General features: G+C 36.8%; 1 protein-coding gene across 1 annotated transcript in view; it reads left to right on the top strand.

The window, feature by feature from the left end:
- The window catches only part of brca2 (BRCA2 DNA repair associated), a 74,123-nt gene extending 46,976 nt beyond the window's left edge, over positions 1-27,147 (top strand). The window contains 7 exon segments of the mRNA XM_028800759.2: positions 4,722-4,843; positions 5,396-5,594; positions 9,004-9,170; positions 13,933-14,071; positions 15,916-16,172; positions 21,572-21,697; positions 26,534-27,147. Of these exon segments, the coding sequence (XP_028656592.2) occupies positions 4,722-4,843; positions 5,396-5,594; positions 9,004-9,170; positions 13,933-14,071; positions 15,916-16,172; positions 21,572-21,697; positions 26,534-26,953 (1,430 nt within the window). The 3' untranslated portion in view covers positions 26,954-27,147.
- The last annotated feature ends 220 nt before the right edge of the window (positions 27,148-27,367 follow it).

Raw genomic sequence — 27,367 nt, 5'->3', positions numbered from 1 at the left:
AAAAAGTGATGCGCTGTGAATACTTTCCGGATGCACTGTATATATACACTACTGTGCAAAAGTTTTAGGCAGGTGTGAAAAAATGCTGTAAACAAAGATTGCTTTCAAAAATGGAAGTGTTAATCATTTATTTTCATCAATCAACAAAATGCAGTGAATGAACAAAAGAGAAATCTAAATCAAATCAATATTTGGTGTGACCACCCTTTGCCTTCAAAACAGCTTCGATTCTTCTAGGTACACTTGCACACAGTTTTTGAAGGAACTCGGCTGGCAGGTTGTTCCAAACATCTTGGAGAACTAACCACAGATCTTCTGTGGATATAGGCTTCCTCATATCCTTCTGTCTCTTCATGTAATCCCAGACACACTCGATGATGTTGAGATCAGGGCTCTGTGGGGGTCATACCATCACTTTCAGGACTTCTTGTTCTTCTTTACGCTGAAGATAGTTCTTAATGACTTTGGCTGTATGTTTGGGGTCGTTGTCCTGCTGCAGAATAAATTTGGTGCCAATCATATGCCTCCCTGATGGTATTGCATGATGGATATGTATCTGCCTGTATTTCTCAGCATTGAGAACACCATTAATCCTGACCAAATCTCCAACTCCATTTGCAGAAATGCAGCCCCAAACGTTCAAGGAACCTCCATCATGCTTCACTGTTGCCTGCAGACACTCATTATTGTACCGCTCTCCAGCCCTTCGACGAAAAAACTGCCTTCTGCTACAGCCAAATATTTCAAATTTTGACTCATCAGTCCAGAACACCTGCTGCCATTTTTCTGCACCCCAGTTCCTATGTTTTTGTGCATACTTGAGTCGCTTGGCCTTGTTTCCACGTCAGAGGTGTATGTCTTTTTGGCTGCAACTCTTCCATGAAGACCACTTCTGGCCAGACTTCTCCGGACAGTAGATGGGTGTACCTGGGTCCTACTGGTTTCTGCCAGTTCTGAGCTGATGGCACTGCTGGACATCATTCAATTTCGAAGGGTAATAAGCTTGATGTGTCTTTCATCTACTGCACTAAGTTTCCTTGGCCGACCACTGCGTCTATGATCCTCAACGTTGCCCGATTCTTTGTGCTTCTTCAAAAGAGCTTGAACAGCACATCTTGAAACCCCAGACTGCTTTGAAATCTTTGTCTGGGAGAGACCTTGCTGATGCAGTATAACTACCTTGTGTCTTGTTGCTGTGCTCAATCTTGCCATGACATGAAACTGTCTTCCACAACCTCACCTTGGTAGTAGAGTTTGGCTGTTCCTCACCCAGTTTTAAGCCTCCTACACAGCTGTTTCTGTTTCAGTTAATGACTGTGTTTCAACCTACATGTGACATTGATGATCATTAGCACCTGTTTGGTAGAATTGGTTGATCATACACCTGACTAGAATCCTACAAAATCCCTGACTTTATGCAAGTGGACCTGTAAGAATTGATGCTGGTTTGAAGGCAAAAGGTAGTAACACCAAATATTGATTTGATTTAGATTTTTCTTTTGTTCGCTCACTTTGCATTTTGTAAATTGATAACAATAAACAATCATTATTTATATTTCTGAAAACATTCTTTGTTTACAGCATTTTTTCACACCTGCCTAAAACTTTTGCACAGTACTGTATATAAACAATTATTATACATATTATCAGCATGTAATTAGTCTATATTATATATATATATTATACTATATTATATATATTTTATATATATATTAGACTATATTACTATATTATGGTTCAGGTACCACTTAGTGCATGAGAAAATATGTAATTTGCATATGAACATAAGTAAAATGTTCAAATTTTCATGTGATTGTTACCAGCATGGTTGAAAGTTTACAATTTAGGCAAGTAGGAAGAGAACTTCTTCATCATCTTTATCATTTTTAGTTGTGAATCTTTGTAATATATATTGTGTTTGTATGCAACATCAAGAGTAGAGTGGCAGTTAAGTGCAAAACACAATTTGAATAAGGTGTCAGCATTTAACAAGTAGAAAAAAAAATGTCCCTTAAAACAAAATATGTCAAATAAGGAGGGGAGTGCTTTTTTTTTAAATGAGAGAGTGCGTAAAAATGATTATTTATGATTTCATCTTACTCTAATCTAGTCTGATTGTATTTCTTTAAGAAATAAAGAATGTGATTTAAAAAACATTATACAATGTGTTTGTGCCAATTATACTATAAAAGGAAGGAAGGTTGTGCTTTGTAAGTAAGATACTTTTTTCTGCTTTTCTAGTTTATGTGAATTAAAGATAATGACTTGAAATGATTCAATTTTGGGGTAGGATGAGAGTGTCACTAGATATATTCAATGAGCAAACCAATTCAAAGATAAAAACATATAACTACAGGATTCCTTGACTGTTCAATGAAAATCAGGTTTCTAGCTTGGAAATTCATTGACATACAGTGGTTATTGTTAAATGTTCAAAGCATCTTTTTTGGTATTTGGTGCACTGTATGAATCGCACAGGTGAAATTGTCTTTAATTATGCAATGCAGCAAGCCTAACTAGCAACTAAACAGATGTAAATACATCTGAACAATGATCTGTCAATAAAGCACCTGAATTATAAGCAAGATCCTTTGAATTATCAAAACAGACAGCAATATATATTGTTTTACTTATAAACAGTATTAAAATATTTGAACTCTTCATTTAAATTGGTATCTCTCATTTTGAAAATTCCTCTATGTTGGGCCAGCATAATTATATATGTTTTATTGTCTTTTTTATTAGTTGGAGAACTTTTTTAACAGAAAACACAATATACATTCTTTTGCAGTTTACAGGCAGGAAAATGTTTAAGAAGACAGTTTTTCATGGTTCACATCACACAGTGAGGTTCTTGTTTCCACAGATGATTCAGTGGTCAGTTGTCAAAATTTGACAAATATTTTTCACAGTGAAATTGCTTGGTTCACTGGTTATGTTCTTTGTCGAAATTTTCCCTAGAAATTTGCAGTGCAACCAGCTTAGACTTTTTTTTCCCCACTGCCGAATGATGCTTTGAGAGGCCTGCATGATATCACAAAGCTGTACCAACCATGTTGGAAGGGATGTTGCCACCTGATCTGCGCTGCCAGACCGATTCCATTCACACATGCATACAGTAGGTGTATTCCACCTCGCACTTTATGGTGCTGCTTGATATGCTTTGTGCATATGTGATGCAGTACTTGATCAATACTCTAGTTGTATTTGTTATCTGCATATGTTAAAAAAAACTTGCAGTATTTTAATTTGAGGGGTACATTAGCTGGCCATAATGAAAAATATTAAAATGCCTTGTTGTTCTGCATAGATGAATTGTACTTCGTGTCTTCACTTCTGGATTAGGAATGTTATGCTTCTCATTATGTAGCACAGATCAGGCAGTAACAGAGACTGCCCCTGAGTATATAACGCTGATCTGTTGCATCACAGGCTCTGTGGATGTTAATTAGTTGTAGTGATGGGACCTCAGGAGATGTAGAAATCAATAAAGAACTCTGAGTATTGTGGACGCGAAGTATAATTTTTATCTCAGTGAAGCACAGTGGGGCAGTAGTTACCAATGCTGCCTTACAGATCATGTCACATTTTTGACCACAAAACCAGTAATCTGTGCAGCATAGTTGACAGATACTTCCATAGACCTCAGGTACACTTAAAGTAGCACTTCACCATTATAATCCACTCAGAAATAATTCAGTTTGTATTTCCCCATTGATTTCAATGCTTTCCATGGAGTTTTTCAAAATTCTCAAATATATTTGTGTTTTTGCTGAACGTGAAGCGAATTCAGCGGAGCTGGCTCATCAGTAGTTAGTGTATGTCATTTTAGCCCAATTAACAGTTTATTTAGTATGTCTTTTTAGAATCTCCTTCTGGCTCCTAATCTTTATTTAAAAAATATTTCTTTATCAGATTTAAAGGTTGTTTTTATATCATTATTTTGTTATTAATATCTGTATTTAGAATCAGAAACAGAAAAAGGGAATTCTCTGGGCTCAGTGTTTTGAACAAGTTAGCAAAAGATACATTTTATATGTACAAAACACAGTGGCACTCTTATTTATTTATTTATGGCTTTTTGAAAATGTTGTGGTTTTTTTTTTCACGGCGTTGCGATGTTCCTGTATACGAGTTGCAATTCTTTTTGATGTTTGTCCTATGTATACCAACTGGGCAAGAACTGCATGGAATGCTATAAACTGCGTTTCGTGTTTCTGCTGTCGATTTCTTGTTTTTAGTGTCGAAAAGGACGGTGCGCAGATTGCATACAGGAACATCGCAACGCCGTTAGAAGGAAGGACCCATGATCACAGATCTATACACATACAAAATCAACAGGACATACATTTAACTGGGACAATGTACAAGAAAGATTTAAGGCCAGTACTAAAAGTGCCAGAGAACTGGCTGAATCTTGGCTATCAGACAAAAACGCCATTAACAGACATTTGGACATAAACCCAGCATATGCAAACTTAATTAGAACATATTCATAATAAATGAAACGTTACGACCGGTACCTCCCGGTCGTAACGTATATATATTGCTCACTTTGTTGTTAATCCTCTTGAAAGGGGAGCATTTCACATATTAATACTACTGCTACGTTGTAATTTCTTAGTGCTTTTTATGAAGTTTTGGTTTATTTAATAGCTGTTTTTCTCATATATTTGTTTAATATGCCATATACTGAATTATTTATATTTTTTTAACTTCAGTGAAAAATAAAAGTAAAGGAAAATCAAAGGTGAAACTAAATATACAGCAAATACAGGCATTGCAAGATGGTGCAGAACTTTATGAAGCATTTGAAAGTTCTACAGATCCTGGATTTCTTGAGGTAAAAAATAATGATGGTGTACTCATCCATATATCAATACTGTATATATTTATACTCTTAAATAAAGTTGTAAGCACTTAATATTGTGTAACACATTCTACATATATGAAAATTTCCCTGATTACTGCTAGATTGTTTACTTGCTAACCGGTAAATTTTATTTTGCCATGTACTAAAACCAAGCAACGTAACGTTTATGAACATAAATGTAATAAAATTAGGCATAGTGAGGACTCACAGTCCCCTCAGACAGAATTTTGCTTTTGCTGAAACATGGCTGGAACTATTAAGTATGACTAGTCTGCAAAAGCATAATTGGTTAGGGAAAGAAGTTTGGGTCTTTGAAATAATGTAAGCTGAGCAAAGGTAGAAATATGTAAGTACCAGAAGAAAGAATAAGTTACAACTGCAGATTTAAATTTAATATTAAAACAGGATTAATTTCATCTTTAACAAATATTTCTAGTTACAAATATAAACTTGAAAATGTGTGTATGCATTTATGAATTTAAGTTTTATGAATAAGATTATTTGTTTTTAATATCTCAATAGACATGCCTAAGTGCACAGCAGGTTGCTGTACTGAATAGACATAAACAAGCAGTTAACGATCAGAAACAGGCTAAACTACAAGAGAAATTTAGAAAAATATTGGAGTCCTCACAAGAAGAGAACAGCTGTACTAAGAGAGATGTCACCCCAGTTTGGAAACTGCACATTGTAGACTACAAAGATCTTGATGCTTCAAAAGGTGACTATAAGAGCTGAATAGTAAATGCAATTAAAACATGTTGATTGTTGCTGTTTATTAAATGGTATCTGTTGTATTAAAATTTGAAAGGTTACCAGATTTTGCAATTTACATTTTAAAGCAGCCGTTTACCTTGAGAATAATTAGGTTTGGCATTTTGTACACTTTGATTTTTAATTAAAATGTTTTGTTTTAGAATGAGAAGCCTTAAAACTGGTACATTAAAAATTGCAATTTCAATATCTGGAATAATAATTATTTTAAAGCTTTGTACTAAAGCAAATTTCAGTTTTATAGTAATAATAATAATAATTCTTTGCATTTATATAGTATTAACAGTATTCAGAAATGAGTTCAAGTTTATGGCCTTGCATACGTAGTATTGAGATTTTTAATTTAGTTTTTCCCACAGACTAGTATCCATAGTGTAATACCAAAAAAGGATGCAACTATCACATTAAGTATTTAATTAAACATAACATTAAGAATGATTCAATCAGGATGGTTAGGGCAGATACTGATAACCAACAGAGTGTCATTAGAATTAGCCGATTCCAGTACAGATTTTTTTTCTTTTAATAAAATTTTTCACTATGGTTCTGCATAACCAACCATATACAGTCATGACTCGGTTAAAAATGTCCATGGCCCATCTATTGAAATACAATAAATGAAATGACCCAGAGGAATGTCCCTGTGCTGCTGGCACATGGCTGTGTATGGAATGCAGCAATGCAGGCTCAGTGCCATATATCCAAAGTCAGCATAGAAAAAATGACGTCAGATACAGAGGCATGCCCCTTAATATACAGTATGTACATCATCTCACATAAAGATGCTCTGGTTGAAACCAAATTCCATCATTGGGCAAAACGTTTACACAAAGTGCTTATCCATGATCCAAAAAATTCTAAAACCCAACAATGAAATAATTTAATTTCTAATTAAATACTTGTAAGATGTTAAGCAAAAAGATATAAGGCTAACAGGCTTAACGACTTTTTTTTTACCAGTGTTTTATAAGACTAAATCTAATTCAAAATGTGAGCTTCTTTACTAAACAGAAGCTCGATCACTGTCCACACTTGTATACAAGAAGTATCCATTTTAATTAAATGACAAGATGCTAAACAAAATAATTCAATCTTCTCTCTCTTACACTCTGTGCTGCTCCTCTCTTTTTACAGTCCACCCTCCAGCAACAGAACTACATTCTCAGTTGGTCAATTACTATAATGCTTTGACTAGAGACATTATGCTTAGAACAGCAGAACTTAAAAAGTTGTTTTTGAGGTTGTCCAATTTGGAGACTCCTAATGAAGACATTTGGATTGAAAATTGGTGGCTGATAGATCAGAGCATGACAAGATAGCATACATATATGAATATCTAATACAACATACTACGGTTATACTAAAGCATTTATCAAAACAACTGTGATGTTAATGAGTAACTGTTGAGTAGCCATATCACCTAAAGGTAAAAACTGACCTTGCATCTGCTGGAATGATTGCTAATAATCTTTTGCCAAAGCTGTAATGGGAGAAAAGTGATTGACTCTGCAGATTGGCTACAGTCTTTGATAGTTCTGTTTGCCCTTCCTAAGGTAGCATGTGAAATCTATGTACTGAACGAGTTCCACTAATATTCTGATCTGATTTCACCCCACTTTTTTGTTATGAGTTAAGGAGTTACAGTACCAGGATATTATATGGCCAATGAGGATGGACTGCACTGTACATTTATAGAAGCTGATGAGTATAGATCGTCTTTCATCAGATGTCTGAGAAAATAAAGTTGTGGGTCAGCCTTCTTCATGATAACTGAGATATGTTGTGTGAAGATTAGATCATAAGTGATACTTATTGCAGGAATTTTAAAGCTGTTGTGCTTTTTCATAAATGTCCTGCAGTGCATATTCCAACTCCTGTGTCCTAAAGTCTGTGATTAGCTTCTTGGTTTTGCTGATGTTAAAAGGCAAACCTCATGCTTGTAAGCTGACTCATTATTGTTATTTATCAGGCCAATCATGTTGACACTACCAGTAAAATTAATAACGAAGTTGTAGCTGTGTCTTTGATACTGGAATAGTAGTATCATATGATGAGCTATAGTCTATAAAAAGAACTCTGGCATAGAAAGTTTTTTTTTTTTTTTTTTTTACACAGATGTGTCAGGACAGTAAGAAGTCAAAGGAATATGCATAATTTATGGAAGTCTTGTAGTGATAAGGAAACTATAGGTGATTCAAGTCATCTGGAATATTATAATTAATACCGTATGACCTAACACAAATCTCTCAAAACATTTTATTGTAGTGGGAGTGAGTGCCCCCAGTTGGTAATCATAAATAAGGTCCAGTTTTGTTTTATTTTGGCACAGGGATAATTATTGCCTTTTTAATCTTGTTCATCGAGAGAAATGTTGATGCTATTGAATTATTAAATAGTTTATTTTGTAACTAAACATCTCTATGTTGTGCTGGATCATGCATGCATTCTTTTGAACATATAATTAATGAAGTCATGAGTATTTACTAACGAGTACTTTTTTAATTAAATGATTTTGTATTTTAGTTTTCTTCACAGATACAAATAATTAATGACCTTATATTGGGTCCATGTAAGTGAGTTGAGCTTTGTGTTTTTAGCATGCATTTTGTTCGCCCTGCACCCCATATTGCCAGGATAGGCACCAGCCTCAACACACTGGATAGGCAAGTTAAAAGTGAATGGATTTATAATGTTATTTTTACTGTTAAGAACACCTTTCAGTGCTACAATAGAAATTTCATGCATATGAATCATGCTAAATAAATCAGACAGTAAAAGAAGATATAATGTAATGCTTTTAATTTGGTTGTTGCTTTCTGTTTCATAAATATTTAACTGCTGTGTTTTTATATCATGTGTTCACAGCTTGGACTGCTTGGGAAAAACATTTGATGTAAATTTAATTGTATGATGGGTAAGCTTTAGCAGCAGTGAGAAGATATTAAGTTTTCATTTTTAGGACATTTACATGACTGTGAGCACACACTTAGAAGAAAGAAAGTTATTGGAATTTAAATGTTACATTTTTTTTTGTAATCTTTTCTGTTAATAACTGAGATGTTGGGTGTTGGCTAAAAGTCAAAATGACTGACAATTGTTAAAGTATTTTCCAGCAGAGTTAATGTAAAGCAAAGTTATGAAAGTAATCTTTTTAAATAAAATATAGTAGAACACAAATTTTTTAAAGATCAAACTAGTTGTTATGATTCAATGGGTAGTTTTACTATGTGTGGTTAAGATGGATTAAATATTTAATGAATACATGAACAATAGCACATTGCATAAACTTTTCAAAGTTTATACAGAAGGTGATATGAATATTCACTATAAAATTGATGTCTCATCTGTCATTGCAGTGTACATGTTAAATGTCTGGCGTCCAACAGTGGATCTCTGTTCTTTGTTAAAAGAAGGTGATAGATATAAGATCTACCACTTAGCAGCATCCCAGCCAAAAGGAAGGATGGGAAGTACATCTGTTCAATTAACAGTGACCAAAAAAACACAGTTTCAGCAACTGCAAGTATGCTTTTTTAGTTCTGTTTTTACCAAAGTAATTACTACTATGGTGTTGTACCATGTTAGTCATTATGTATGTAATGAGAAGTCAAGCAAAATGACACCTTTTATTGGCTAACTAAAAATATTACAACATGCAGTCTTTCAAGGCAACTCAGGCCCCTTCTTCAGGAAAGTTGCTTGATTACTCATTACATACCAAAGTGATAAAAAAAGAACACTGAAACAGGTTATAAAGCAGGCCTTTATAGTCTCTAGGAAATTAATATTACCATGCAATACAATTTGTTTAAGGTTTATATCTATGTATTTGTTTATTCATTGTGCATTCATAAACCTTTTGATTAAAGCAGCCAGATTTGGCAGGGAAATGTTTTCATTTCAAATTTTATTCAAGTCAATAAGTTCCACCCAAAGATAAAATTCTGTGATATTACGGGAAAGAAAATATAGCTCAAAAACAAAATTTCTCATAACATAGTAAAAATTGCAGTTTATGACTCTGCATATAAGAAAGGCTGAGCATTTAGGGCTTTCATGAGAAAGGTGCCAGCAGAAAATACTTTCTTTCATAAACAAATACAGCAGTAGGACTTAGGTTTGAAAAGTTGCATCTAAAAGAACTTATAGCACTTCTAGAGCAGAGCAAATTGGAGTTATTGAGGAGCAAACCCAGTACATTACAGGGATCTCCTATATACTGGCAAACATTATAGTTAATGGCCTGTCTAAAAGGCAGGAAACCTTACTTTCTTTGTGTCCTCTTTGTAGCAATCTCTATCTGACAGCAAAGTGTAGGGAAAATCAAATTGTGCGACAGGACAATAAAAATCTTAAAAACCCCAGGAAATCTACCAAAGAAAAGAATCAAGGATTTGAATTTTTTCAGTCAGAACACATACTGGTCTCCCATTGAGATACTGCAACAGGAACATCAGAGTGTTTGTGCATCAGTGAATGTCCTCAAACATCAGTGAATTGAAGTAATGAAGGGGATGTAGGTCAGAATTCTTCCAAAGGATTGTTTTTGGGAAATAAAAAAAGTTAAATTACTTACATCTTGTTTGTGACCTGATTTTTTACTTTGTGTAGACTAGATGATTGTTATGTCCCAATGCAAAAATTTCATAAATTTGAAAGGGGATGTGCTTTTGTTTTTTGCTTCAGTATAAATGGAGATCAATAAAATGTTATTAATCAATTATAATTAGAGATTAAGCAATATTTAATATTTATCCCTGTTTTCTTTCAGGATCTGCGTTTTGTTTTTTACAAATGTATAAAGAAAAGAACAGTTTTGGGTTAAGAAAATGTTTGATTTTAGCATTTTATTTATTTTCTGTAGACTCTGGTCTTGAAAACATAACTCACTTAAGACAGTTGTATTTACAGTGATTGAATCGTTAAATAAAATTATTCAATAGATAATTCAAATCTTCTTCCCATGGGCTCACCACCTATGGGAGGGGCCAAGGAGGTTGGGTGCAGTGCGAGTTGGGTGGTGGCCGAAGGCGGGGACCTTGGCGGTCTGATCCTCGGCTACAGAAGCTGGCTCTTGGGACATGGAATGTCACCTCTCTGAAGGGGAAGGAGCCTGAGCTTGTGCGCAAGGTTGAGAGGTTCCGGCTAGATATAGTCAGGCTCACCTCGACGCACAGCTTGGACTCTGGAACCAATCTCCTTGAGAGGGGCTGGACTCTCTACCACTCTGGAGTTGCCCCCGGTGAGAGGCTCCAAGCGGGTGTGGGCATACTTATTGCACCCTGACTTGGAGCCTGTACATTGGGGTTTACCCCGGCGGACAAGAGGGTAGCCTCCCTCCACCTTCAGGTGGGGTGAAGGGTCCTAATTGTTGTTTGTGCAAATGCACCGAACGGCAATTCGGAGTACCCACCCTTTTTGGAATCCCTGAAGGGGGTGCTAGAGGACATACCTTCTGGGGACTCCCTCGTACTGCTGGGGGACTTCAATGCTCACGTGGGCAATGACAGTGAGACCTGGAAGGGCGTGATTGGGAGGAATGGCCCCCCCGATCTGAACTCGAGTGGTGTTTTATTATTGGACTTATGTGCTCATCACGGATTGTCCATAATGAACACCATGTTCAAGCATAGGGGTGTTCATATGTGCACTTGGCACCAGGACACCCTAGGCCTCAGTTCGATGATCAACTTTGTGGTCGTGTCGTCAGACTTGCGTCTACATGTCTTGGACACTCGGGTGAAGTGAGGGGCGGGGCTGTCATCTGATCATCACCTGGTGGTGAGTTGGCTTTGATGGTGGATTCAGGAGGAACAGTGTGGTTTTCGTCCTGGTCGTGGAACAGTGGACCAGCTCTACACCCTTAGCAGAGTCCTGGAGGGTGCATGAGAGTTCGCCCAACCAGTCTACATGTGTTTTGTGGACTTGGAAAAGGCATTCGATCGTGTCCCTCAGGGAAATCTGTGGTGGGGTGCTGCGGAAGTATGGGGTACCGGACCCCCTGATAAGGGCTGTTCGGTCCCTGTACGACTGGTGTCAGAGCTTGGTCCACATTGCCGGCAGTAAGTCGAAGTAAGTTTCCAGTGAGAGTTGGACTCCGCCAGAGCTGCCCTTTGTCACCGATTCTGTTCATAACTTTTATGGACAGAATTTCTAGGCGCAGCCAGGGTGTTGAGGGGGTCCAGTTTGGTGGACTCAGGATTGGGTCACTGCTTTTTGCAGATGATGTTGTCCTGTTTGCTTCATCAGGCCGTGATCATCAGGCTCTGGATCGGTTCGCAGCTGAGTGTGAAGCGGCTGGGATGGGAATCCGCACCTCCAAATCCGAGACCATGGTTCTCGGCCGGAAAAGGATGGAGTGCCCTCTCAGGGTTGGGAGCGAGATCCTGCCTCAAGTGGAGGAGTTCAAGTATCTTGGGGTCTTGTTCCCGAGTGAGGGAAGAATGGAGTGTGAGATCGATAGGCGGATCGGTGCGGCGTCCGCAGTGATGCGGGCTCTGCATCGGTCTGTTGTGGTGAAAAAGGAGCTGAGCCGTAAGGCAAAGCTCTCAATTTATCAGTCGATCTATGTTCCTACCCTCACCTATGGTCATGAGCTATGGGTAGTGACCGAAAGAACGAGATCGTGAATAGAAGCGGCTGAAATGAGTTTCCTCCGCAGGGTGTCAGGGCTCTCCCTTAAAGATAGGGTGAGAAGCTCAGTCATCCGGGAGGGACTCAAAGTAGAGCCGCTGCTCCTCCGCATTGAGAGGACTCAGATGAGGTGGCTCGGGCATCTGATCAGGATGCTTCCTGGATGCCTCCCTGGTGAGGTATTCTGGGCACGTCCAACCGGGAGGAGGCCCCGGGGAAAACCCAGGACACACTGGAGGGACTATGTCTCACGGCTGGCCTGGGAACGCCTTGGGATTCTCCTGGAAGAGCTAGAAGAAGTGGCCGGGGAGAGGGAAGTCTGGGCATCTCTGCTCAAGCTGCTGCCCCCGTGACCTGACCTCGGATAAGCGGAAGAGGATGGATGGATGGATAATTCAAATCTATATTTTTTATTATTATAATTTGTCTTTGTGTTTTGTGAAAAACACATTTATTCTTTGGTACCATCTTTGAAAGTAGACTTAACCTATTTCCTTGTATCTTAAATTTATAACCATGTCGGATGGAAATGCCAAGTTTATGCCAGAATCCTTAGCCACACATTGGTAGCTTTGTAGTAAACTACTGCAGCTGCATTGAATGACAACTTTTGTAACTTTGGTGTACAGCTTTTCACATTAGTCAGCAATTTCCAGTTCATAAGAGTTAGTAGGCAGCTCAGTAAATAGTAGATTGGTGCATTATCTCCTGATGCACAATTAAAACAACCAGTACACACAGTAAAAACAACCAGCATGCACAGACACTTCATACACTACATTTTATATGTTCATTTTGTCTACAAGGTGTTCAGCCAGTTTTGTACTCTTCACCTCTTTGCCAGGAAGACCATGTGTTCAGGCTTAGACATACAGTACAGTATGTCATTGGGAAAATAAGTTGAGTTGGTCTGGGCAACCAAAATCACTAACTTGCAAAGGAAACAAGTATGCATAAGCTGTAGACCGGGGTTGTTCTGCATTGAATGTATATATTAGTTAGGCATGCTGCAACAACTTTAGTGGTCACTGGTCAAATTTAATGCTTGCAGAAGTGTATTCTTGTGGTAACACCACTAAAAGTGAAAGAAAATAATAGACTGTTTTGTGTAACTCTGGCACTGTTTAAACTAGCCCCATTACTCAGGAGAAAATCAAAATTATTTTCAACTTTGTGGGTTGTGTGAAACACTTTACAAAAATATTTTTGAAATTTCAAGTATTAATTATTAACAGTATTTAGTTAAGAGTGCATTCTGTTCACATTTCCAAAATCTGTCTTCCATCCATCATCAAACTGAGCGTCTGCATTAAAAAGAAGATGTTGTGTAATTAAGCATCCTAAACTATGTATGAAAATATGGTATATAATTACTGAAATAACATTTGTATGCTGTTTGATTTATTTTTTGTCATATTGTTACACTATGTTGTCTACTCTAGTTTTGCAGTTAAGTCACAGATAAACAGAAATCTACTTTTAACAGATGCTCCATTATTTAATAAAAGCTTCCCATATAGTAAGGATTATCCCAAATAGTTTTTAAAGTAACAAGACACATTTCTTGTAGAAAATTTGTGTTTTCTTTATTTTTCACTTAATATAACTACGATAAGGGGTTAAAATCTATAATTGTTGTATTTTTCTTCTAGGCAGCACCAGATCACTTGACTTTCCTTTACAAGTGCAGAGAAGCTGTAAACTTTAGATCACTCTCAAACCCTACGTTCCAGCCACCTTGTGAGGAAGTTGACTTAGTTGGGTTGGTTATTTGCATTGAAGGCAAACAAGGTAATTATTATTGTAGTGTTGGTTTTTGGGCTTTCTTTATGAAATTAAATATTGAATAGCTATTTATTGTGGCACTGTACACTGTACTGTATTGGAAATGGAGGGAAGGACAGAAACATTTTTGGTGTTGAAAATGTGGCAGTTACAGGTCATTATTTAATTGATGAGCTTTTTCAACAGTAATAAGACAAAAGGGATTTCCTCAAAATTAGAGAATGGTCTGTCATGTAAAAATCCTTCTGATAATACTGTTTGTGTCCTGCTAGGCACCTGGAACTGTGTTGGAAAACCTTTAGCAATAATGTGGAATAGGACTCAAGTATTGGATCTAAACAATGTTTGGGGAGGCAAGATGAGGTGCAGTAGTAGGCAAAGTGGAGAGAACTACTCTCAACTTCTTTCTTTGTTATCCAGATAAACTACTTGTTTCTTAGCACATTAGTAACTGAAACACTACAGATACAGCAATGTACAGTGATGAAACATATTTCTTAATGTACTGTAAGTTACCATGTGTGAGAACTGCCTGGCAGTTTTCATCAAAACTGTAAATTTAATCCATCAATGTTTGCAGATTAATTAAACAGAAGTCCACACAATCATTTTGATTAAACTTATGTAGCTCTGCCAGAGCACTGTTTGAAAAATTCAGGCATATCCATCTGAAGGGACAAAGGATTTTTGTGTTTCACTAAAATGCATACTGCAAACCAGAAAGATGCAGAATTAATTGATTATTGACAATATACAGCATTTCCCGACACTGTGCTCTATTAAAAAAGGCTTTACAATGTTAGTTTATTGGCTACAAGAGAAAGGTAGCAACTGTTATTTAAATAATGTCACTTGTAATACAAGCATGAAGAAAAGGCAAATAAGATGTGATCCCATCACAAACATTAGAAAAAAAATTACGTAGCTCAGAAATCTGCAATGTGGTAGGAACCCAACTTGTTGAACATCATGTTAAATTTAATCATTTTTTTTCTGTCTCACATTACACATACAGTATTTAGGAAGCATAATTGCAGAACCATTTTAAAACAAATAATATTAGCAACCTGATGGAAGTACATTAAGAGCTTATCAGCTGGTCAGGTCTTTATCAAACATTAGCCAAGAGAGTGCAAAAAAAAAAGTATAACAGTTCTTCAGAGATCTAAACCTTTTATGGCACTGCCTTTCCAGCTCTACAATAGAGATACAAATATAACTACTGTGAGACTATGGAAGGAATCAGGAAGAAGCAAAGCTATACCAAGTTGGTTAGTCATGAAAATGAAATCCTGCCCTAATTCTACCCTGTTTAATTTTCTCTGTGCACCACTAATCATCATCAACCAAGCAAAAATACAGTTGCTCAGCACTTACTCAGAATGTGGCATAACCTCAGGAGACTCACTAAAGCCAAGACACTTGCTATTAATTGCACCCTTTCAGGACAATCACAAAGTTCCACTATCCCTAAACTATATAATATTTAACAATGGAAGGCACTTTTGTACTGGGACCGTTGGAGATTATTATATTCAAAGTGTACGCTGGCATCATTGAATCAACTGCACCTCTAATATAAAATTTCATCAACTCTTTTATTTTTTAAACTACATGCCATGACTAAAATAAACCTGGACTCATTTCCTAAATTTCCCTTAAAATCAGCTGTGGGAGCTAAACAATCTACGACTAAAGGTACAGATTGTATCTTCACACTTAATCAGCTTTTTCAAAAGAGTACTCCCTTAGAAGGGCTCTATTTTGATATGATACCTTTCAATAAGTGAAGTACTGTTAATGTACCACCAGAAATCATAAATAATTACATTTTTATTTGGTCTCTTTAGGAGGTGCTGCAGTTGTTTATCTGTGTGATGAAGAACTGAATTTTGTTGCGCTGAAAACCTGGTCAAGTCTTAACCACTTAGCAGCTGATGATATTATAATGCCAATGACACTACTTGCAGCAAGCAATCTGCACTTTAAGTATAATTCAAGTGTTGCAATTCCTGTTGTATATGGTGGAGACCTTGCTACTTTTTCTGGAAATCCGAAAGAGAAACATCTGCACAGTGCTATAGAACATCTTAAGAAAAACATACAGGTGAAGTCTTTTTTTTTTTTTAATAACGGCCTGTTTACATTTTTTAATTTTGCTTTTTTGATATTTGTAGGATTCGTTTATGGTTTCAGGATTAAATGCAATTTTAAGACTAATAATTGTAATGTTTTTACCTGACAACTCTTTCTAGTATTGAGAAATGCAGTAGCTAAATTTAGTTTTGTTTTATATTTACCTAATACCCAAAATATTAAGAAAAATCCTGCTAGGCATAATTAATTTACCTGAAAGTTTCAGATTGATTAGAATGTAAAGGGATTGTCTTAAGTCATAGATGTAGTAGTATGGATAAATAAATTACTGATGAAACTACAGCATATGCCATTATGTTTAGTTTTAGGCTTGTTATCTGTATGAATAATGTTTCCAATGTATAAGATAATGATATTAACTATAGTGGGGGCTATTCAACTACTGGGCCAGGAATGGGGAGGAAACGCAAAAAACAATCGGCACTGCCCCATTAAATTGCTTAATGTCTACTTGTGAATGTCTACAAAACAACAGGAGATAGGTCTGCAGTGCAACTTGTAAAAGTAAAAGTAATGTCGTAATGTTAAGTGATTATTGTTTAATAGTAATAGTGAATCCTGTCAGTGTACATAGCTGCTGATCTTCGCATTACAAAGGCAGCAACAGTGCTCTGCAACATAAAGTAATAACTTGGTGAAATTTAGTAAAATAAGCATATAAAATAAACTGAAAAGACAGAGCTATATTGCATGTTCACATTATGATTTTTTATTGTAATACAGTTAAATCACATACATTTTCATAGTGATGTTTTTCCCCAAAACATTAGGATCTTGAACCTTTCCTCTGGGTAGTGAATTTTCAAAATTCTTAGTCGTGTGTGTGCGTGCGTGTGAGTGTGTGTGTGTCTGACAGTGGCATCACCAAGTTGGCAGTAAGCAACAAGAGGCACAGAGAGAGCATTATACGGTTGCAGGTGAACAAGCCATCCCACTCAGCTGAGAATTACAACATTAGTACTGCATGCTCGGAAAAACAACAACAACATTTATTTATATAGCACATTTTTATGCAAAATATGTAGCTCAAAGTTCTTTACAGGATTAAGGAAGAGAAAAATAAACAAAATATAGAAATAAAATTAGGCAATACTAATTAACATAGAATAAAAGTAAGGTCTGATGGCCAGGGAGGACAGAAAAAGACAAAAAAAAACTCCAGACGGCTGGAGAAAAAAACAAAATCTGCAGGGGTTCCGAGGCCACGAGACCACCCATACCCCTCTAGGCATTCTACCTACCATAATTGATCTCAATCAGTCCTCATTGTTTTCAGGCTTTACTTGGAAGAATTTGATGATGGTGGTCATGTGGACCTCTGGCCTTCAATCCATCAATGTAGGGACAGCACGGTGCTTTGATGGGGTGGTGGTGACGCAGATCCCCACCACAGAAAACCGGAAATTGCTGACATCCACCTCTTCATATAGTATTTTTTAAGTTAATAAAGGTGCCATCTTTGTTCATTGTTGACTCAGTTGTGTTTTTCTTTGGAGGGCTGCTGCAAATCTCCCCTCTCCAACCTACTCTCCCTAAACAGTCAAGATCACTATACAAGAATTAGGAACGTAGTATGACTAAAAAATCAGTAAAGAAATGTCTCTACTGAAGTCTGTGAGGAATTCCTCCACTTTTTCCGTAACAAAATTAAAGATCTAAATAATTCAACTAACATAAATATATCATCTGTTTATATCTCTCCCTGTTTTCCCACTCCATCCAGCTCCTTCTCTAAGTTCTCACCAGTCACCTATGCGTTTGTTAATAACCTGCTTTGTAAGATGAGGCCGACTACTTGTGTACTGGACCCCATCCCCACCACACTACTTAAATCCTGCCTTCGTGCCATAATCCCGACTGTTACAACAATAATAAACTCATCCCTTGACACTAGCTCCGTGCCACTCACTTTTAAAATTGCTTCTGTAACCCCAATGTTAAAAAAGTCTGGCCTTGATGCTGACAATCTTAACAATTTCCGGCCTATTTCCCATTTACCTTTCCTGTCAAAAGTTCTTGAGCGTGTTGTAGCTTCCCAACTCACCAATTACCTAACCTCTAATAATTTGATGGAACCCTTTCAGTCTGGATTCAGGGCGCGGCACAGCTGTGAAACTGCTCTGCTACGGGTAACCAATGATTTGCTTATGGCAGCAGACTCTGGACAAACTAGCATATTAATTCTGTTAGACCTCAGTGCAGCATTTGACACTGTCAGACATGACATCCTACTGTCCAGAATGGAGAACATGCTGGGTATCTCTGGCACTGCCCTCCAGTGGTTCAAGTCCTATCTGAGTGATAGGCAAGAGTTTGTTAGTCTTGGCAACAGCAGATCCAACTCCGTGCCAGTCACACAAGGAGTCCCTCAGGGCTCTGTCCTTGGTCCTCTGCTTTTCTGTATTTATATGCTTCCCCTTGGCCATATTATCCGTAGTTATGGATTGGGTTATCATTTTTATGCAGATGATACCCAGCTCTACTTCAATGTTAAAAGTGGAACTTCATCAGAGCTTTCTCAGCTCACAACCTGCCTTAGTGAAATTAAAACCTGGATGGAGCAGAACTCTTTAAAATTAAATTGCAATAAAACTGAACTCCTGCAAATTGGGACTAAAATGCAACTTAATAAAATGAGCTCCTTCCCAGTCCATCTTGGCAGTGATCTCATCAGACCTGCCTCTACTGTAAAAAATCTTGGTGTCATTTTTGATTCCTCCCTCACTTATTCCACCCACATAAATCACATTAAGAAACTTTCTTACTTTCACCTCCGTAACATATCCCGTGTTCGCTCCTTCCTCTCCTTCTCTAATGCTGAGAAACTTGTCCATGCTTTTATCACATCCCGCATCGATTATTGTAATTCCCTACTGGCAGGTGCCCCTTCTAATCTTATATCACAGCTCCAGCTTATTCAAAACTCAGCTGCAAGAGTCCTTACTCGAACCAGCAGCAGCGAGCACATCACACCCATCCTGCTCCGTCTTCACTGGCTCCCTGTGTCCTACAGAATCGAATATAAAATCCTACTAATAACCTACAAAGCTTTAAATAACCTCGCACCAAACTACATCAGTGACCTCCTCCATCACTATGTGCCTGCCCGCCCACTAAGGTCCTCTGATTCTGGTAATCTTGTTGTGCCCCTCACTAATCTACACTCCATGGGTGACAGGGCCTTCAGCTGTATAGCGCCCAGACTCTGGAATGACCTACCAAAATTAATCAGGTCAGCTGACTCCATGAATTCCTTTAAAAAACAACTCAAAACTCATCTGTTCAGGAAGGCTTTTAGCTCTACTTGACTTTATTACCTTTCTCTCAGTTTACATCTCTGTCAAGATGCCAATGTAACCTGTATGTGTGTGCAAGACCATCAATTATGTTGTCTGTTTTTTTTCAGAATTTACTGTCTTAATCTTCTTTATTTATTTATCTGGTTTGTACAATGCTATATACTGTATATTCTGCCGTTCTTTATTATATTCTGTAAGTGCCTTGAGCATGGGAAAGGCGCTATATAAATAAAATGTATTATTATTATTATTATTACAATATATACAAAGAAACATATACTGTATGCATACAGATCCTTCTCAAAGTGGGAGAGGAAGTAAACACTGTCTTAACAGTCTGCAGAGTCGTTCTTAACAAACCCATATAATTATACTGTACTGGTTTAAATATTCTACTTAAGAGACATACAAAACTTGTTTTTACTCACAATAAAATCTAAAATTAGTGGGAGATGAGATGCATTATTCACTCACTAACTACATTATCAAGTACATAGATTATAATTGCAGCTTACATCTTGGAGTATTGACTGTAAAAGTTCTTCCAGCTATGATTCTTGCAGCCATGTTTTGAACTAACTGTAGTAAGTGATTGATATGAATAGTGTTTTTTTCTGCTAGTAAAAAAAAATAATGAACTGGTGTTTTAAGATCCTTGAAACATTTCTAGGATTATCTTGATCCTGGGAAGATTTCACAATGTTATTGATCCTCATAAAGTCTAGAAAGCAGCCCCAAAACATTAACACATTCAAAATGAGTTTCTTTTTTGTAAATGTATCTCTCTCTTCTGATGCCAAAAAACTGAAAGTGATAGTGGCGTAGAAGTCAAATTTTGGCCTCATCTGATTCTAGTATCCTGTTTTAATCAAGCCTGAGTGGCATTTAGGAAATGCCAGTTACTTCTGTTTTTTTTATTAGTAATGAAATTCCTGTGGAAACCAATTTAAATAGCCTAATGTCATGAGTGTACCATAAAATTGTTAATTCCCTGAAATGTATCTAAACAATCCACTTCTCCAGTTGGCCTTATTTCTATATTTCTGAGAATAAATTAATATTGCACATTCCTTTTGTAGTGCCCGTAATCAAATAAAAGCACATAGTTTTTTTCTGTGTATATACAGTATATATAAAGAATGCATACTGTGTACGTTGTCTGTTAAATTTTATAACTATTTTTGTTATTTTTAAATAAGAATACCTAACTCTTTTTAAGCAAACTGAAAAAATAGAACAGTGTTGTAATGCATTTTAATCAAATGTTTACATTAGTACACACCATATTATGCATAAACATTAACTATATTGCACGCATATCAAAGATTAAGTGCTGCAAAATTAAGAAAATTGATTACCTTTTTCTTCTGTCAGGTGTTTAAACTTGTAGTCACCTTCCAATATAAGTACTCGAAATTCAGTTCTCAAGTCTAGTCATATCTATTTGCAAACAGATAGAAAAAAATTATGTTCATTTAGTGACACCTAAAGAGAACAGGTTTACTAGGGTAAGGTATATAACCAAGAACATCATGCCAAATAGCTACTGTTACACAATCATATAAAGTGAAAGATTACCAATTTTCAACCCAGTTCCAGTCTTACTGCTATGAAACAAACATAACCAGAGACATGCTTATTACCACCCCCAGTTCAGCTACAGGGTTTATAAGAATTTTGCCTTACTCTGTGACGCTAATTTAAAAAAAAAAAGATGTATGTATTTTGTACAATTCATTGCTTATTTTGATCTTCATAAATACTGGTGTTAAAATGATACCATCAAGAACAATCCTTCAGTGTATATAATATTTTTGAGAACAGGTTCTGACAGGTACCCTTTGCATTTTACTTACATGTCAAACATTTCTATACTTGAAGACTTTTGCCTTCCTGTGTGCTATGTGGTGTTTCACTCACCAATAAATGGAGACCAGACCCATGTGAAGTTTATATCAGACATATTTTTTTCAGTTTTTTATTTAATTGTTGATATTAAATGTCAGTATAAGAAATTGTGTCTAATGCATTAAATTCATTTTGGTAACAGAACATTCAAGATTTCTGCAAAGAAGCTGAAAAAAAACTCAACAAGTTGAAAGCAAATACGGCAGGGTTTTTGCAGTCAAGAGAATGTTACACTCATTCAAAACAAAATATGGATAAGACAAACCAAGTAAGTTGCATGTCTGATTTGACAATTCCTTTTGTTTACTTTGTGTATGCGGTCATATTAAAACCTTTCCAGAAATTAAAGAGATGTATGATTTGGATATGACAGAGATTGATGTATTAAAGAGACTAAAATGCCTTTTATACTTATTTTAGGGCTTATCTGTGTGTCACTCCAGGTTTACTTTTTTCATAAGTGTGAAAGCTTCCAAACTAGAATTGGCTGAATTTAGTCAACCTCTCTGATGCAGTCCTGATCGGGAAGGAGTATATTTAAATGTGAATGTTCAACACGCCTAGGTCTTTTCATGTTTCATAACAACAAGTTATACCTGACTGTATTAGAATCGCCAAGAGGAGTAGCCAAAGGAAAATCTTTTCAGCAGGTCCCAACAGAGGCTGACAACTTGCAGAGTTCATTAAAAAATAAGCTTTAGTCTTAGAAGTCTACTTTAAACCACTAATGTGAAAAAGACCATCATTTGAAAGATGAAATGTTTGTGAAAATTTCGAGCATTGCACAAAGAGTTGCAGCTAAAGCAGCAACTAGGATACAAACAAAAAAAAAAGGAATTGGTGGATAGTTACATTTTCCATAATCACAAATGCATGTCCAATCAGAGTGTTAGAGAACTTTAGTCAGAAACAAAGCCAGAGGTCATTACCAGGAAATCCTGTACACATACATATTACGTAAGTTGTGTGCACCTGAACTTGGTGTCTGGTAAAATAGGATGCAGTCTTCTGATACAGACGTGCGGGGAGTATAAACTAAACCACATTTTTTCGAAAGAACAAAAAAAAAAAAAAAATAACTACTGTTTGTTAACCAAGGCATCAGCAAATTCATGAGATGTTTTCCAGCATTGTCCACAGTATGATATTCCAAACTGGGAATTACATGTTTGATGCCATCAATAGCCAGGTTTCCATCCAAGGAGTTTTTGTGAAAAAATATTTAGCGCTTCAAATTTTTTTACCGATATAGCTGATGGAAATGCTAATTATCGATAAAATGTTGTACATGTCGACATAATATTTTTCCGTTTAACTTTAGCGCATAAATTCCATATCGATACTTCAGATGTCGCAAAAACTACATTGGAAACAGTTTTTGTCGGAAAAAAGGGCTTTAACGCAAATAAATGTGTCACATTTTCATCACGTGCAATCAAAACGAGAATGGCGGAGCGGTTCGCATGGTCTGATGAAGAGAGTTTTTTTTTTTGATTAAACGTCGTTATTTTGTATTAATTCAAATTTCAGTTTTAATTAAAAACCTTAAGGGAAGCAGGTTAATTCAGTTGTTATCGCACTGTGAAGGGATGTTGAAAGGTAGGCTCACCTGTACAGATCCGATGCTGCAAACACAGCTGCATCATGGGCACTTCCAGGAGTGCCAACGCAAATGTCTCGTATCATGCACCTGTCATCAACAAGGGCCTGGAGAACAATAGATGGCCACCCTTTGCGATTAATGTAATCGCGGTAGCCTTCCGTCAGGGGAAGAATAGGCACATGCGTGCCATCCAGCGCACCGTAAATCTGTGGCACAAGATGCACCAAGGAATTGCGGTATGCAATTTCATTGGCCTCCGCTACAGTCGGAAGTCTGATATAACGCCGCATTAATTTTTCTTTAATAGCGGTGCACACAGCATATACACATCGATGGACGGTAGTTTTACTAACCCCGAAAGTTTCTCCAACTACTCTATACTCGGCGCAGGTTGCCAGCTTGTAAAGGGTGATGGCAATCCGCTTTTGGGTTGGAACCGGTGGTCGGTGGCAACCTGTGATGGGCGCAACATCAGGACTGATGAATCCACACAACATCTCAAACGTCGGCCGTGTCATTATAAAATGTTGCAGCCAGAGATTTTCTGTTAAGTGTCTCTCCACCACCTCCTCCCAGAAGGTCTTATTCCGTCGTCTCTCCCATACCCGTGGGTTTCGTCGCACTGGGGTACTTTCTTCGAGCTCTAGGGCTATCAGACAAGCAACTGCTTCATTCTGCTGTCGTCTTCGGATATTATGTACAATTCCAATTATTTGTGAAACTGAAATAACAGTAAGCTGGCAAATTTCAAAAAACTGTCTGAATAATCTCTCCATTTCTTTGTTTCTTTGTTTAGTGGAGGGGGTGTAACGTGGAAAACAAAAGGAAGATAATTTGCGACATACACAAAACGGAAAACGGCTCAAGGGCAGATTTTTTTCGCGATACAACAAAAGTTATGCGACAGTTCATTTTGGGGGGGGGGGGGTGGGTGACGTCATCACGCACACCATTTTATCGATAAAAAGCCAGTTGGATGGAAACAGGCTGGAGACAGCAAATTTCGCACATTTTTTTTACGTATATTCTGTTTGTCGATAACAAAACGTCGCAAAAAACTGGATGGAAACTTAGCTAATGTGAATATTAAAATACAAACAAAAAAGACAGAGGCCAACCGAAAGCTCAAAACACAAAAATATAAAAACTGTGGAAATGATGCAAAAACATATTCAAACACTCCCAGGTTTTGAGTAACAGCAGTTACAACTGTAATATTGCCAAAATGTATTCTTCATGTGAAATTTCTTGAATACAATACATACACTGTATAGTTCACATCAGGATTGTGTAATTGGAATTTCAGTATGTAACTTAGCATTCTTAGATCGTGTCTCTGAAAGTGGGATCCTAACCCAACAACATCAAACTGGGCTGGCTAGGCTCATTCATGCACACACAGCTCCAGTTTTATCACTATGTAACTTAACCTGTGTCGTTGGTTATGTGGGATCATTTAACGTTTATTTCGGATTTGTAAAAATGTAAATGTTCATCCATTCACACATCTGCATATTCAGTGTTTGTAGCATGAATTTTGGAACAATATTAGCTTACACAATGAAATATTTGTATGAAACCTCACATATAACTGGATTTTCTTGCAAGATGATATCTGTATGTCAGGAAGCATGCATATAATTTTAACACCTGTTGGAGTTAGCTGAACTAATAACAAAATATAAACTAGCTTCACGGATAAGATCAAAAATGCAATAAATAAATGTAGTAATTCCATTCAAAAAGTGAAACTTGTATATTAGATTCATTCATTACACACAGACTGATGAATTTCAAATGTTTATTTCTTTTAATGTTGATGATTATAACTGACAACTAATGAAAGTCCCAAATTCAGTATCTCGGAAAATTAGAATATTGTGAAAAGGTTCAATATTGAAGACACCTGGTGCCACACTCTAATCAGCTAATTGACTCAAAACACCTGCAAAAGCCTTTAAATGGTCTCTCAGTTTAGTTCTGTAGGCTACACAATCATGGGGAAGACTGCTGACTTGACAGTTGTCCAAAAGACGACCATTGACACCTTGCACAAGGAGGGCAAGACACAAAAGGTCATTGCTAAAGAGGCTGGCTGTTCACAGAGCTCTGTGTCCAAGCACATTAATAGAGAGGCGAAGGGAAGGACAAGATGTGGTAGAAAAAAGTGTACAAGCAATAGAGATAACCGCACCCTGGAGAGGATTGTGAAACAAAACCCATTCAAAAATGTGGGGGAGATTCTCAAAGAGTGGACTGCAGCTGGAGTCAGTGCTTCAAGAACCACCACGCACAGACGTATGCAAGACATGAGTTTCAGCTGTCGCATTCCTTGAGTCAAGCCACTCTTGAACAAGAGACAGCGTCAGAAGCGTCTCGCCTTTGGACTGCTGCTGAGTGGTCCAAAGTTATGTTCTCTGATGAAAGTAAATTTTGCATTTCCTTTGGAAATCAAGGTCCCAGAGTCTAGAGGAAGAGAGGAGAGGCACAGAATCCACGTTGCGTGAGGTCCAGTGTAAAGTTTCCACAGTCAGTGATGGTTTGGGGTGCCATGTCATCTGCTGGTGTTGGTCCATTGTGTTTTCTTAGGTCCAAGGTCAACGCAGCCGTCTACCAGGAAGTTTTAGAGCACTTCATGCTTCTTGCTGCTGACGAACTTTATGGAGATGCAGATTTCATTTTCCAACAGGACCTGGCACCTGCACACAGTGCCAAAGCTACCAGTACCTGGTTTAAGGACCATGGTATCCCTGTTCTTGATTGGCCAGCAAACTCGCCTGACCTTAACCCCATAGAAAATCTATGGGGTATTGTGAAGAGGAAGATGCAATACGCCAGACCCAACAATTCAGAAGAGCTGAAGGCCACTATCAGAGCAACATGGGCTCTCATAACACCTGAGCAGTGCCACAGACTGATCGACTCCATGCCACGCCGCATTGGTGCAGTAATCCAGGCCAAAGGAGCCCCAACTAAATATTGAGTGCTGTACATGCTCATACTTTTCATGCTCATACCTTTCAGTTGGCCAACATTTCTAAAAATCCTTTTTTTGCATTGGTCTTAATTGATATTCTAATTTTCCGAGATACTGAATTTGGGACTTTCATTAGTTATCGGTTATAATCATCAACATTAAAAGAAATAAACATTTGAAATACATCAGTCTGTATGTAATGAATGAATCTAATATACAAGTTTCACTTTTTGAATGGAATTACTGAAATAAATCAACTTTGTCATGATATTCTAATTTTATGACCAGCACCTGAATAAAGAATGTGATGTAACAGATTTGTGTAAGTCAATTGAGTTTTTATTATTAAATAAATTATTCTTTACAAGGTAATCAACTTTAATGCATACTTTTGTGTTTGCTGTAGCACAAAACAGTTTTTGGTTAGTTTTATCGTTTCCTTTATCGTCTCAGTTTATAAATTAGATTAATGTGATTTTGTTCAGAAATACATATTTACATGTCTACTTATTGTCTGCTTTCAGATTCCCTTGATTTTTTCAGAAAATAACTTTCAAATGGCACACTGCACTATCCAGCAAGCTGTAACACCTGCTAAAAGAAAAGCAGTTGAAGATGAAGAGAGTGATAGAAAAAGTATAAAAAAGAAAAAAGCACTTGACTTTCTGTCTCGTATTCCATCTCCGCCTCCACTCACTCCTCTGAAGAACATTGTCTCTGATTCTCTAAAGAAAGGTTTTCATCCTCCCAGAAAACAGACTTTCACGCCAGAAACAAGAAAAGAAGAAACTTCTGACAAATCTCAAGCTGTTTTGTGCAACAAGCCTGTGAGCTCAAATCATTTTCCAGAAGATCAGTGGGTGAATGATGAAGAACTTGCAATGATTAACACTCAGGCTTTATTAGGTTGTTTGCAAGAGGATGTAAAAAATAGTAGTACCTGACAGCATTTTAGAGATTACATTTGGAAAACTAATTGATGTTGTAGGCACTTCGGTGTCTGTAACTTAATGCAAGAACCAAAAGTGAATATTCTTTAACACTAAGTCAAGGTGAGTAAAGAACTGCTGTAGTTTTTGACGTGTATTGACTAACACTGTTCAGTATTTCTTATAAATTATATTGTATATTTTGTTAAAACTAAGGTTTTTGTAATTTTTGTAAAATATTAAAATTTATATATTATACATTTATAATTTCAATCTCTCTTTTTTAACATTTATGCTAAAGACATCTGCAAGAAAAAAATATCTAATGCAAATATGAAAGAGAAGATTTTATCATTTTAACGTGATCCAGTTTTTAATTTTCTATAAATAAGTATAACACTGAATAGAAAAATTATTTAATCTTAAAAT

Source organism: Erpetoichthys calabaricus, chromosome 4 (assembly GCF_900747795.2).
Source record: "Erpetoichthys calabaricus chromosome 4, fErpCal1.3, whole genome shotgun sequence".
NCBI lineage: Eukaryota > Metazoa > Chordata > Cladistia > Polypteriformes > Polypteridae > Erpetoichthys > Erpetoichthys calabaricus.
This window is presented reverse-complemented; position numbering and strand designations above follow the sequence as displayed.